This window comes from Mytilus edulis, chromosome 12, assembly GCF_963676685.1.
Source record: "Mytilus edulis chromosome 12, xbMytEdul2.2, whole genome shotgun sequence".
Taxonomy (NCBI): Eukaryota; Metazoa; Mollusca; class Bivalvia; order Mytilida; family Mytilidae; genus Mytilus; species Mytilus edulis.
This window is the reverse complement of record NC_092355.1, coordinates 11,795,746-11,809,551: the sequence shown is the minus strand read 5'-3', so window position 1 is coordinate 11,809,551 and position 13,806 is coordinate 11,795,746. Positions and strand designations below refer to the sequence as shown.

At 33.9% G+C, this 13,806-nt stretch overlaps 1 protein-coding gene across 2 annotated transcripts; it reads right to left on the bottom strand.

The window, feature by feature from the left end:
• Positions 1-3,593: 3,593 nt before the first annotated feature.
• Positions 3,594-12,788, bottom strand: LOC139497132 (uncharacterized). 2 transcript variants are annotated; one of them, XM_071285224.1, is made up of 6 exons: positions 12,685-12,788; positions 10,389-10,505; positions 9,186-9,356; positions 7,453-9,137; positions 6,638-6,798; positions 3,594-5,872 (listed from the first exon to the last, which is right to left on the bottom strand). In XM_071285224.1, exons 1-6 carry the CDS (start codon positions 12,685-12,687, stop codon positions 3,705-3,707), a joined length of 4,305 nt encoding a protein of 1,434 aa, XP_071141325.1. In that variant the 5' UTR covers positions 12,688-12,788; the 3' UTR covers positions 3,594-3,704. The 2 variants fall into 2 exon arrangements, with proteins under 2 accessions (XP_071141325.1, XP_071141324.1); XM_071285223.1 differs by having other exon boundaries at positions 7,453-9,356.
• Between the last annotated feature and the right edge of the window lie 1,018 nt (positions 12,789-13,806).

Genomic DNA, 13,806 nt, shown 5'->3' with positions numbered 1-13,806 from the left:
GATACCAGCTATGAAGTTTAAAAGCTATAAATTATTCAAAGCCACTTAACTGTAAAATATTGACCATATGGCTCTCAAATAATGCTCAGAATCTTAAAGATTCATCTGCTAACTTGAATCATGACTGTAGTTAGGGCACATTCAATGGAGAGCTTCTATGGTTCCCAAGCAATCCAATTTGGACAAGCTAACATTAGACCTATACCATAATATCAACTTATTTTTTTTTGTATATCCTAAGGTTCAAAAATTCAATCTTATGTCAAAAAAATATGAAATACATGATATACATGTGTGATTCTTTGAACCAAATATACACTTTTCTATATATGATTTAATCGGTAAAATAAGACCGATAAAAAATGACCTTATGACCTGATTTGAAAATTAATCTTATAAACAATACAATTGTTACCCTTACCACAAACTTTGTATGTATTTAGAAAATACAAAAGACAATTTCTTAGAAAATTACAATACTTTAGATTTTTAGACCATTAAATAATCTTTGAACATTTGCACATTGATACTCGACTATAAAAAAATTGATGACCTCTTACATGACGACTGGATGCCATTTCTATGCAAGAGGGTTTTCCGATGTTAAGACATGTGAAGACGACTGGATGCTTTTTTATGCAAGGTTGTCCGATGTTAGGACGACTGGATGCCATTTTGACCAATAGACAACTGGATGCCATTTTGACCAATAGACGACTGGATGCCATTTTGACCAATAGACGACTGGATGCCATTTTGACCAATAGACGACTGGATGCCATTTTGACCAATAGACGACTGGATGCCATTTTGACCAATAGACGACTGGATGCCACTTTCATGCATGAAGATTGTCTGAAGGTTAGACAATTGGATGCCACTTTTTTTTGGCATGAAGGTCATCTCATGTTAACCTTAGACAACTGGATACCATTTTTATGCATGAAGCTAGTCTCATGTGACGATATATGATATTTAGACGACTGGATGCCATTTATATGCATGAAGCTATTCTCATGTATCACATTTGACGACTGGGTGCCATTTTATGCATGAAGGTCATCTCATGTACGACCTTTAGACGACTGAATGTCACTTTTCATGCATGAAGGTAGTCTCTCATGTATAACCGTAAGACAACTGGATACCAATTTTATGAATGAAACTTTTCAACAAAGCCTTTTGCTGTGAAGAACAGCTTTCATCTGCTAGATGCCAGATCATACCAACTTCATTATTGAATTTTTACCTTTCTCCTACCTCAGAGAGACGGACAGTCACTTTGATATTATCAGATATTGTTTGTCTCATTGTCTCGCAAGTTATATACTTCCAATCAAAATAGTACTCATAAGAAGTCCTTGCAAAATAACTTCGAAAGGACTCGAGTTGGCAGTGTTTCCAACTGCTTCGAGTTTATATACATATTCCACAAGATATTAACCTTTTTTCTCTTTTCATTTCCACATGGATTTCCTTTGAATCATGCATGATATTAGCTGCCTCAATTTAGAATTCAATCATTAATCTGGTCTACCACGAGCACCTTTTAACTTTAAGAATTTGACTTATTTTACCTTAAAAGGTAATCCTGGTCTCAGGTATTCCATGATCAACAAATATTTTTCAAATATTTTATATTTGTTCCCTTAAAGATTGCTCATCTTTAACTGTCTCATTGGCATATGTTTTTTCTGCAATCCTCAATTATTTCTTAGTCTATGGCAGCAGGCCTGATTCCTGATTAACAACCCATAGAGTAGTTAGTAAAGATTCTGTAATTTCATTTTAGCAACTTCCCAAATTGCCTCAGTAACTTGTTTGTAAGTTGTTGGTGTAAGCTCACATTTGACAGACCAGATACCAGTTTATATACCATTCTATCCTACTTCATTAATCCCCTTTACCATTTAAAATCTTGTTTTTAATGACAAATGGAATCTAGTATGCTCACAACGTTTGTATGAATACATGTAGCAAATTATTTTATCCTAATCACAAACTTTCCTGAATAGCATGAGTAGTGGCATACGCTCATTATGAAGTACTTATATATCCATGTATATATGGCTAAAATTTTCAAATTATATTAATGTTGGCTTATATCTTAACTTGTTACTTTCACAGTTCCTTTCATCATGTTCAGTGTTTAAAGTGTTATCGGAGCACCTGTTGACTCCCGAGATGATTCAGAATTTGACTCCTGTCTGTCAAACTGATTTTTCCTTAGTATACATATACATATACAGTGAAAAACACACAATTTTTACACTTACTACCTATTGACAGGCATGTGCAACTGATTAAATTTCTTCTGGCATTTAATATATCCAAATATTTCAAAAAAATAAAAAATTTGGAAAAAAAATTTAGTTCCAGTAAAAACAAAACATATTTTAAAGTCGAGAAACAGGCATAAAATAATGTATGTATGCATGGTTTTTTTTTTAAAAGTATTCAAGCATTTGTCATGTTTGTGTGCTTTAATCACCAAAAATTCCAACTTTAAATTAAATTCCAGAAATTTCATTAACTAATCAAATTTCAACAAAAATTTCATCGTTAGAAGATTTTGACAGAATCAGTTGCACTACCCATTTACCATCATATACAGACGTGCAATGTTTGGAGCCTCCATTACTCACCAAACTTGTCTGCTGACATGTAACCATGACAACAGGATGAAGATCCATCAGTCTACTCAGGCGACATCTCTGAACTGTCAGGCTACATGCTACATCTTTTACGATAAGCTTTTTTTTATATTACAAATCTTACATCATACATGTACATTTTAATTAACAATTCTCTGTTGCTGTAAAAAACAAGCAAAGATACATAAATAACAGTTATAAATATAAATCTTATCAAAAAAAATAACAATGAAATAAACAACAAATATGAACACATATGTATATCACATGTCAAAATGTGGAAAATTCAATATAAACAATAATTTACAAATATTGCACTTAACATTGTATGAACTTAAGGAATTCAATGAATTCAAATGCTTGTTTCCAAAACAAGGTAACAGCTGGAGATGATTTGTACCAGATGGGACAATAGGTCCCTTTTTTAGCAAGATTTTAAATTTATACATATAAGTCTTAGATTTTCAATATCTCTACCAACTTTATTTCATTGGCAATTTGTTTTCTCTAAATGATAGATCTGGCAACAAATCTATACAATCTCTATTTGACACGGTCACAGCTACCACTGGATTTACTGTATTCTACTTTACATAGTATGGAGTACCAGTCAATATTACATTTACACTTTAAATAGAAGTAATCTGTTGTATAGCATGTATAGTTGTTGTCTCCGTATATAATATATAGTTCTTAAATATTATAAAACTACCCATAGCTTGACAAATCAATGTCATGAATGTGTGTTTCAAATGTCAGATGTACCTTGTGAATTAGTGACCTTAAAGATTTCTCAACATGTTTTGAGGTTAGCACATGTGTGACTACATATGCTAGATTTTACTGTGCGGAGTATGATCATAACCATTGAGTTATTGCATATTCATGATATTTCATGTATTTGGAGATGGCCCAGAATTGAAACAATCACACCAGTTATACTGGAATACTTACCAATTTATTTATAACAAACATTTTACCATTAAATGGCAAGAAAATTTCCCCTCTTTCCCCCCTGTTTATTAATTCTTAAAAAGTATTAAACTTCCCTCACAACAACTGATCTAAAAAGTCATCCATATTCTGAAGACAACTAGTACTTGAGTTCTCTATGGCCGACAGGTCAAGTGAATCTGGATTGTCAGAAGGCAATGGAATGTCTAGAGCACTGTACAAATTCTCTAAAATGTCATTTTCATGGTTTCCCAGGTTCCTCTTTGGGCTGGATCTTGCTGAATTATTAGCTGAAGATGGGACCAATAAAGGTTGGCGGATTTGTTGTTTAAATCGTTTCACAGTGATGAAATTGTTCACAGAATTCTTCCTTTTTGATGGATATAAAATTTCACTCTTCATGCTGAATGCTGGACTAGATGGACGGCTGGACTTCAGGGTAGACGATGGTGTTGATGCCTGGGTGGATACTGAAGTAGGTGTCGGTATAGATGTGGACAACTGATACCCACTGAATGTCTTATGTTTATTAAAGCTTCTCCAAGAAGGTAGTTGTGAAGAAAGACTTGTATTTGAACACCTAGACTGACTTCGACTTTCAGAAGATGCCTTAAAACCATTTAACATGTTTTTATTTCCAATCTGTTTTTCTTCTTTAATTTGTATCCCTTGCTTCACTGTTCCCTTTTCTTGTATCTTTGACGATAGTGAGTAGTTGGATGAAGTAGAAGTTCCACATGTCCTTTTAGAACTGCTTGATATTAAAGAATCAACTTTGCCATTGCTGAATGTTTGAGTATAACAATTAGTGGGTTTAATGTGGCCGTTAGCGGAGTTAGTGTGGCCATTAGTTGATTTAATGTTGCCATTAATTGATGCACTTGTAATAGTTGACTGATTCTTTAATGTTTCTGTGTCACTACTCTCTGATGACCTAGAAATACTGTCTTTTCGTTTTGCACTAACGGAACCCAAGTCGTACATTCTTTCATTATCTTGACTACTCAGTATTTGATATCTATTACAGACAGTTACTATAGTTGACTTTGAACTCCCTTTTGTTTTAAGAGGCTGACACATTTTACCCCTATACTTTTGCTCAGTTAACTTCAACTTGTCAACTGGTTTCCATTGGTCATTTATTTCTGTTGATTTTGATGTTTGATTTTCTGTGCCACATGACTTTGACGACTGAACTTCTGTGTCACATGACATTGATGACTGAACTTCAGTGCCACATGACTTTGCTGACTGAACATCTGTGTCACATGGTTTCAATGTTTTAACTTTCGTATTACATGTCTTTAATGTCTTAACTTTTTTATCACATGACTTTGCGGACTGAACTTTTGTGCCACACGAATTTGATGTCAGAATGTCCTTATCACAAGACTTCGATCTTTGAGCATTTTTTTCATTAACTTTTGTTATTCTTGCCATCAGTGACATCACTTTTGATTTAGGCTTCCATAATCTCGCAAGTGCTTCTCTTCGTCCCTCTACAGTTATTTCTGGTGATGGACTTGCATTTGTTTCAGTCTTTTTAGCAAAAGCAACATTAGAATTTTCTGATATACTTTTCAAAACATTTTTAATGAGTCTTTCCGATTTTTCCTCTGGGGGTTCATTAGCCAACAGTTTCTTCTCAATACGCAATGCTCTAACTTCCTGCACATTCTTCTGTTCTACGACACGCTTAGTTTTACTTTTTGTTGTTGATTTCTTGCTGTTACCAAGCAACAGGCTCCGAGCTTTCTTGCTGTTACTATTAACAACTGCATTTACCCACGTCTCAGCATCTTTAGTAACTGCTTGTGAAAAATTCAAATTTGTCTCATCTTTCGTGATAGTTTTTTCATTAGGTTTTAAATCAGATTGTTCTTTTGACTGTACCGATTTAGCATTATGGAGCATCAAGTTTGATTGTAAAGATGATGCATCTGTTGCAGAAGACACTGAGCTTTTTCCATTTTGACCTCTCGCATCTTCAGTAAAACAATGTAAATTACTAGACAGGTCTGTCGTGAAGCATGACACAGGATGATTCCCATTTAGAACCCCTCTGTCATTGGTCACATGTCTCTTACCGTTTACAATGTTTGTTGATGTATTTACATTAGGACCTGGTTTTACTACGTTTTGACTAGACTCGTGAATTGATTCCCACATGACTATATGTATCTGACTGGAATCCATATCTGGCTGTTGTGACTCAAACCTACAGATAGGCGACTTTAAATCATCAAACTCCATCCATCTATTGTCTGAAAATTAACAGAGAATTAAAATGAATTAATTAAATGTCAACTTGCAACGTAACACATTAAATTATTACAGTCATGACATTATAAACAAGTTAATTAGGTAAATATTATTCATTAATAAAGTTCAGTAAATGCAATATTTTCTCATTCTAAAATTTTAACAAAAGCTTTGAATAAATGTACTAACAGGGTTAAAAATAAACTGAAATTTTGATGAGAATTCATATTCATAATTCTTTTTTAATAGTGGCTATATTCATTATTTGTAATAATGGCAGAAATAATGTGAAACTTAAATGTTTTGTCAATGATTACGATAAAGTTTGACTACATTGAGCCCTGTTGTTTCAAAGAAGATTTCGAAAAAGATTAACAGATTAATAACTGTAGTTACATGTACCATGTGGTACCAATATGGTAATTTAAAGCTTATCATAGTGTATGCACATTTGTCTTTTGTTGGGCATGTGTTGAATTGTAGTTCTTTTTGAATTGTTGGGCTACTCTGTAATTAATGTCAAAATTGTTCTTTATTTGTACATTCAGCTTTACCCAATCATATTTCATTTTTAAATATATCCAAAATCTTTCATTTCCAAAAATTCACAATAACTATATTCATATTTGTTTCTCCAATATGAAATATCAAGTATGTATGAACCAACTTTAAGATGAATTTCTATCCAAAAATAACACCAAGGGGAAACAACTCATGTTTTGTTAAAGAGGAAATGCCGTTTGAAGATGCAATTCTAACATATATACCTTTAATACGTCTTATCCATGTAACAAAATGATCAGGGTCATTTCTATACTGTACAAAACCAGTCACACTGTATTTCAAACTGTTATGCCAGAACTCAAGTTTTTTCAAGTTGTTGTGTGGCAACCCTTCAGAAAAATGTAGCAGTAGCACTCCAGGCAACCTGCAATTAAAAATGTAGATTAAATATAACTCAATAAATGAAATATGTATCATGTGTAATAATATATAACTGTATACGATTTTTTAAAATGTTTGTCTTTTTTTGTTGCTAATTGGTCATCTATGCAAAAGGTAGCTAAAATGTCACATCAAAGGAAAGTAATGTGCATTGGCAATCTGATATGCATGGTTGAAATCTAAATAAACAATTTTGGAAATTCACCATTTGTACATCATTATGTACATGTTGTACGCAGTATGGCGCAGAAGCATATTTTTATTGTTCATGAAACAGTAAAAAATAGATAACTTTGTTTACTTGCTGATTGTAAAATAAACAGATAGATAAGTTTGGATATGACAAATTCAGTTGGAGTTATTTCCCTTAGTAGCTATTCAAAATTTAACAACTAAACCAACACATGCAACATAACAATGTTAAAGACTGTTGGGGGCTATTTTTTTCCCTTTTTGTAATACATTTGTACTATAAACAAGATTAATCTCAAAGGTTGTATAACTATAACCTGAATTCATTTAGGTTAATGTTAAATAAAATGTATGTTACAGTAATAAAACAATGAGAAACAATTTTATGCCTACAGAAATGTGTTTTGCCAAATTTTAATCAGAATCTTGGGTGTATTTTACTTACCTGTTAAATTTCAATATTCTCCTTTGGTTTTCAGCATTGCACTTGAAACAGGACCTTAGAAAACAGGGTTCTTTCATGGTGAAGTTTTGTTCCATCGCAGGCAATGTTGGCAGAACTTTCTTGTAACGATCGGTTTGTTGGTAGCCACATGCGTCACATGACAACATGAAGTCATATTCCACTGAAAACTCTCTCTCAATGTGCACATTGTCCTTGACCATTAATGGTATTGCTAATACTGGACTGTCGTTTTTGCCCTTCACACATTGCAAGCGTGGCTGCATCTTTTTCCATATATTTTCTCGAGTGTCTCTTAATACTGTGAATGCTTTTTTATAATTTTCTTGCTCGTCCAAAGGCAACATAGATAAAAAGTCTTTTGAGCAACTAAGACCTGCACCAGTCTTGATCGTGTCAGGATTCATTTTACATATTTCTTTGAGCATCTCTGTATTAGGGGAGTCTACGACAGCATCTGAATCGGATTCCTCAGGATCAGAAAACAGTCTACCAGATCTGGTCCTGGAGGCTGCTTCCAATTGATTTTTCGTTGTTTTCTGGTGATATTTGTTTATCAACTGACAAGCCTGCTCATAAGCTTTAAACAATGTTACTAAAATGGTATGGGATAAGTCAACATTCTCATTTTCTACTTCAATTTTCCTGATTGCTTTACTGTGAACAAATAAACAAAGTACTACATCCAACCAACACAGAGCCTCTTCATTTTGCCATTGTGGAAAATATTTGAAAATGTCTAAAGTTGGAAACTTTTTCTCTGGTACGAGAGGTGGTAGTTTCTCTTTCGTATGTTCTGGAAGTTTTTGTTTTTTATCTTCTGGTAAGGATTTCTTCATGATCTTAGATTTATCTTCCTTCAGTTTTGTGATTTTTCTTCTGCCTTTTCCATTCCCCTCAATCATGAAATAAGTAGTGTGCTCACCTAGAACGGGAGAGTCTGAAGTGTCTATTTCAATTTCCTGAGAGATAACATTGTCACTAGCATTATCTGAAGTCATAGTTTTTACACCATTAGTGTTGCATGTATCATTGGCTTCCAAAGGTTTTATACCATTGATTTCCTGAGCCATCTTTATATTTTCGGAACTTCCTATGTTTGACCTAACCGGAATAAAAGGTGAAGGTGGAGCTGGCATTATTTCAGAACAACTAGAATCTTTTGAAATAGGTGAAACTGCTCGCAATTCTGATAAATTTAAGTTAGGTGAAACTGTTGACTTTGATATCTTAGGTGCTGTGAGTTGATTCAAAAACGCAAAATCGTCTGAACTGAAATGAACATCTATAACTTCCGTCACTTCTGAGGTGTCAATTTCCATTCCACGATTAGGCGATATGAATGTATCTTGTGACTGAGTGGAACTTGAGTTCAACGACTGAAAATTTTCAGATGGTAACAGATGAACACATTCTGTTGTTGAAGATGAAAGACTTTTTGATGAAATACAGGTGGATTTCTGTTGTGATTGGACTGATACAAAGCCAGGTGAGGCTGTCCTGATTGCCTTTGACGGTGGAAATCGACCAAACTTTTCTACAGCTAGAGATGGCGGAATGAAATTGTTAGATTGTGAAAAGGCTGAGACCGGTTGTGGTCTGATGATGTTTCTAGTTGCTTGAGATGAAGAAGTCAATGGTGTTGGTTTGATGATGTTTCTAGGGGCCTGAGATGATGAAATCAATGGTTGTGGTCTAATGGTGTTTCTAGGGGCTTGAGATGACAAAGTCAATGGCTGTGGTCGGGGTACATATGTATTTGGATTAGCTGAGAATATAGGTGGCTGTAATGATGACTGTCTATGCATGGACTTCCTTCTATGTGGGACAGGTACATCTTCAAACTTTCTGTAAACAACCTTGTCCAAGCCAATGGGATAATTGCACTGTAACAGAAGAAAAATATTAGACTGTAACTACAGGTATAATCTAACTGAAGAAAGGTTCTTATATTATATTGTAATTACTAACATGTACAATCTATTTATACCTAAAATAAACAATTCAAACACATAAATTGATGTAAAAAAATCACTTATTTGGCTTAAAAATCTCTTCTCATCACATTTGCCAACTATACTTTTTTTTATCATTAATTTTTATAATAATTTACATATATACAGCTTCTGTAAACCAATTAAGTCACAAGCCTGTGCTTCAGTGTTTGTTGCTGTTAATTATATATGTTTATGTATATTAATCAGGCCTAAAAAAAAAAGATATGTGTTTCCGGTAACATCATTTTGAAAAATAGGGTCGGTAGGTCGGAATTCTTTTTTTTTTTGACATCGTAAATGAAATCCGGAAATTATCATGGTTTTTCCAATTCCGGATCCGTAATTAGTTTCAAAAACCGGAAGTGTGCCATTTGCAATGTTTTTGAAGCACCTGCTGTGCAAATTTCTTGGATTTTAACCTATTTGGAATACCTTTTGACATTAATAAAATGTTTTACTGGCTTTCTATGCAAGTAGAAGCAAGAGGGAAAAAATATTATGTCATCTATCAGAAGCTTGTGTCAAAAACGGGGTAGGTTGATACAATTTTTTTTTTTTTTTTTGAAGATCCAATAAAAAAGTTAGGGTCGGGGCTAAAAAACAGGGACGGTTGGGTTACCGGAAACATCGATCTTTTTTTTCTCGGCCTCAGGCTATTCAAATTCAGTTTTCTTGTTTGTTTTGTTTTAAATTTTGTCATTGTGGGGGCACTTTCATGACTTTATAGCTTGCTGAGGTGTGAATTTTTCTCTTTGTTGAAGTTGGAATGCAGCGATGGAAATTGGCATAAGCCCAGAACCACAATTGGTCCTTATACATGTAATTTGATCTAGATTACTAATTTGAAATAAGTTCTAGTGTTGATTGAGTATCTGAAACCCATGATATATACATTTGTTTTGCCTTATGATATTGACTTACAGCTTCATCCTCACACAGCTTGACAGCTTCTTCAAGGTTAATCTGGTATACTTTGAGCTTGCTTGGTTTGCCTACACTGGCACAAATCCCACACCACTCTATAGCCTTATCCAGCATCTGTAATAGAAAGTGTAAATCATTATTAAACACTGGAGAAATTGAATACAATAATTAAGTTACTGTTAGCAATTCAAGTCCATTATAAGGTGTAACCAAAATTAATTATTCATGTGTAATGTACAATATTTGCATAAGCCAGAAAAATATTGTTTTCATCAATTCCAGGTAATGCATTTAAAAAGAATTTCTAATTAAGTAACCATATTCAATGTCAACAACAAAGTCTCCCTATTTTTCCCACCTAAATGACGGGAAGTAGCTATAGATATAAATAGATTTTACATGTGCTTATTACTTCTTTCATTCATTAATTCTGGATATAGATATTCAGTTTGAAGGTACAGTCATGCTTTTTGTTTATAAAATAGATTGAAATTAATTATAAATAAACTTGAATTTTCTACTTGATTATAACTAGGTCATGTGCATGGTCATGTGATATAAGTCCGGGATTACTGAGATATCCAAAAGCTGTTTTGACAGACAAGCTGAGGCCGTAGTTATCTGTGATCATAGAATTACAATATCTTAATTAAAACACAAAACAATCATGTACATGTAACAAGTGTTAATTACATGGATTAAATCAAATCAACAAGCTTATAGAACCTCAAAAGTAAATTGATCACGTGGTGTAAACAATCTGGGTTAGAACTGGTCAAATTTCACCTGAAAATATTAGCACCACGGATAAGAATAATACATGGCGATAAGACCGATAGACCCCAGGGATCTCCATGGCCTGTTTAACGATAGCGCCCGCCATCGTTCAAATGTCTTGCGCCATAGTCAAATGACTCGCGCCATCCTCAAATGACTCGCGCCATCGTTAAATTGTCTTCCGCCATCGTTCAAAACTTCATGGTTTTTTGTAGCCCGACGCCATTTTTTTTATCAATTATTTAATCAAATGCATGTGATTGCATAACCCTTAGGCTTTTTATGTTATAATCCAATACAGTTCTAACACCTGAGGGATATCCAGATTAAGATCGCTAATCACTTGTACCTTGGCTTGTACAGGTAGATCCAGACAGGAGAATACTATCTGAGGATAGACAATCCATTTGTCGAATTAATCAACTAAGTTTCAGCAAATGATTATGATAATTTAAATTAAATAAATATATTAATAATCCAGTTACAAAGAAAACAGTTTAACAAGTCGAACACGTGCTTTATTTTGACTTACGCAATTCAAACATAAATAGGTACGTCATATCCTAGAAAAATATGTAACGAAACGAACTATATATAATGACAAGCTTTGCATTGATTTTAAACAATACATTTTTGGGAAATAAGTGCGACCTGAACCTGGGTCGCAATTCCGAACGTTTTGAAATAGGAAAAATCCGTAGCTCTATGGTCCGCAAATAGTCAAAAAATAACATAAGGACCTAAGAGCTACAGTTCCGCAGCTATGAATTAGTATGTTCACCATTCCTTGAATAGAGGGATAAAATACTTCCGATCGCCCTACACTGTACAGCATAGACACGGTTTGTAATGGTGAAAGTTCCTCTATCGTTTAATTTTCATCCATGGAGATCCCTGAGAACCACGGTCAAAAATTAAACATCTTGGGCACGAGGTCCTTTAAGGGCTTGGGGAGAACACTGAAAAGTGGATCATAATCTATCAAAGTTTACTAATGATCGCTTTCTAAAGTTTTTCTTTGACAATGGAAATGGAGAATGTGTTAGAGAGAAAACAACCCAACCAACAATTAAAGTTTTTTTTATTTTGCATTATCCACATACTTTCTGATCAATGACAAAAAGGTTCAGACACCTTCGCATTTATATATAATGAACACAAAATGAACCGTGTAACCATTGTTTGACAGGTGTCCGATCAATAACAATGCCAATTATGGGGTATCTGAATACCAGCATGACAGGAGCTGCCCCTTTTATTTTGTCAAATCCGATTTTATCTGGTTTAAGCAGATCAAATATAAGAAAGATTAAGATTCGTCATTGTTCAAATCATGGATAACTTAATTAATGATCTTATTAAGATCAAGATTCTGATAAGGCAACCACCAAGAACTTGAAGAAGTGAGACAAGGAAGGCGTTCTCAATCAAATGATAAATTCACGACTTGTCGGAACAAGTCAATCCCTGATATACATGACAATAACATAAATATGTGTCAGTAGATATACTGTACCATTTCACAATTCAGATGATATCAATCAAACACATATTTCTAGTAAATCTTTGTGCCGCCAATGCTTATCCACGCACATGTAAGCGGCCATTCGTAATCGTACCAATCGGAACAACTCGGCCTTTCTGGTTGCACGAAGAAATAACCTCGTATGCATTAGGCGGAGGAATCATTGTCCGGAAAATTTTCCGATTCGATTCAAAATTATATTTTTTCGACTGGACTGGTACATTTGTTTTACCACTACTGATTTAACTTGCTCCTGTCCGGAAAATTTTCCGATCCGATTGAATTTTATATTTTTTCGACTGGAATGGTACAAATTTTTTACCATTACTTATTTACTTTGCTCCTTCTTTCGCGCCAAAATATTTGGCAGAGTTAAAGTTCTCGATTACTCTGTGATATGTAACCAAATTATAGCGCCACCTGGAGGATAGAACTTCTTTGTGTCGCGGATCACTACAATTCCGGCCAACAATTTAAGAAGAATTTCTCCGTAGTGCATACGAGGCTATTGTACTGCGTAGCGAGAATGGCCGAGTAGTTACGATTGGTAATCGTACTGCATACATCGCAATGTATTCTGGGAAAATATTTCGCTTCCGAGACGTTTCGGCCATATATACCATTTCGGCCTTTGACAGTTTGCCAGTTTTGACTGTAAATGATTAGCGTATTATCAGGTTCAGTCCGATTTGTAAAGAAAACAACTCGCTTCTTTAAATATTTTTAATTAAACATGATTCAATCTGTGTTGTTCATTTTCTCTTACTGAGGATGGATCATCAAAGTGTTCTAACAAAAAATGACTTTTGAGACATATTGAATTCTTTATACATTTTATACATAATGCCAAATTGAAACAAAAAGATGTATGTTTCCTATTATAGACAAAAGACAATAGACAATATTTTATTCGCACAAACACATTTACATTAAATGGTTATTGCATACAAAATTAAGACAATAAACTGACAATAGTTAAATTGATTATAATTATATTATATGTTTAAGCTAAAATATAGTCTACATAAAATTATTTGTTTTTCCTTTTTCAATAAGCTCTGTTAAAGTCAGATTGACCCTCCCATAACCTCAATGTAAAAAAAATATGGTAAA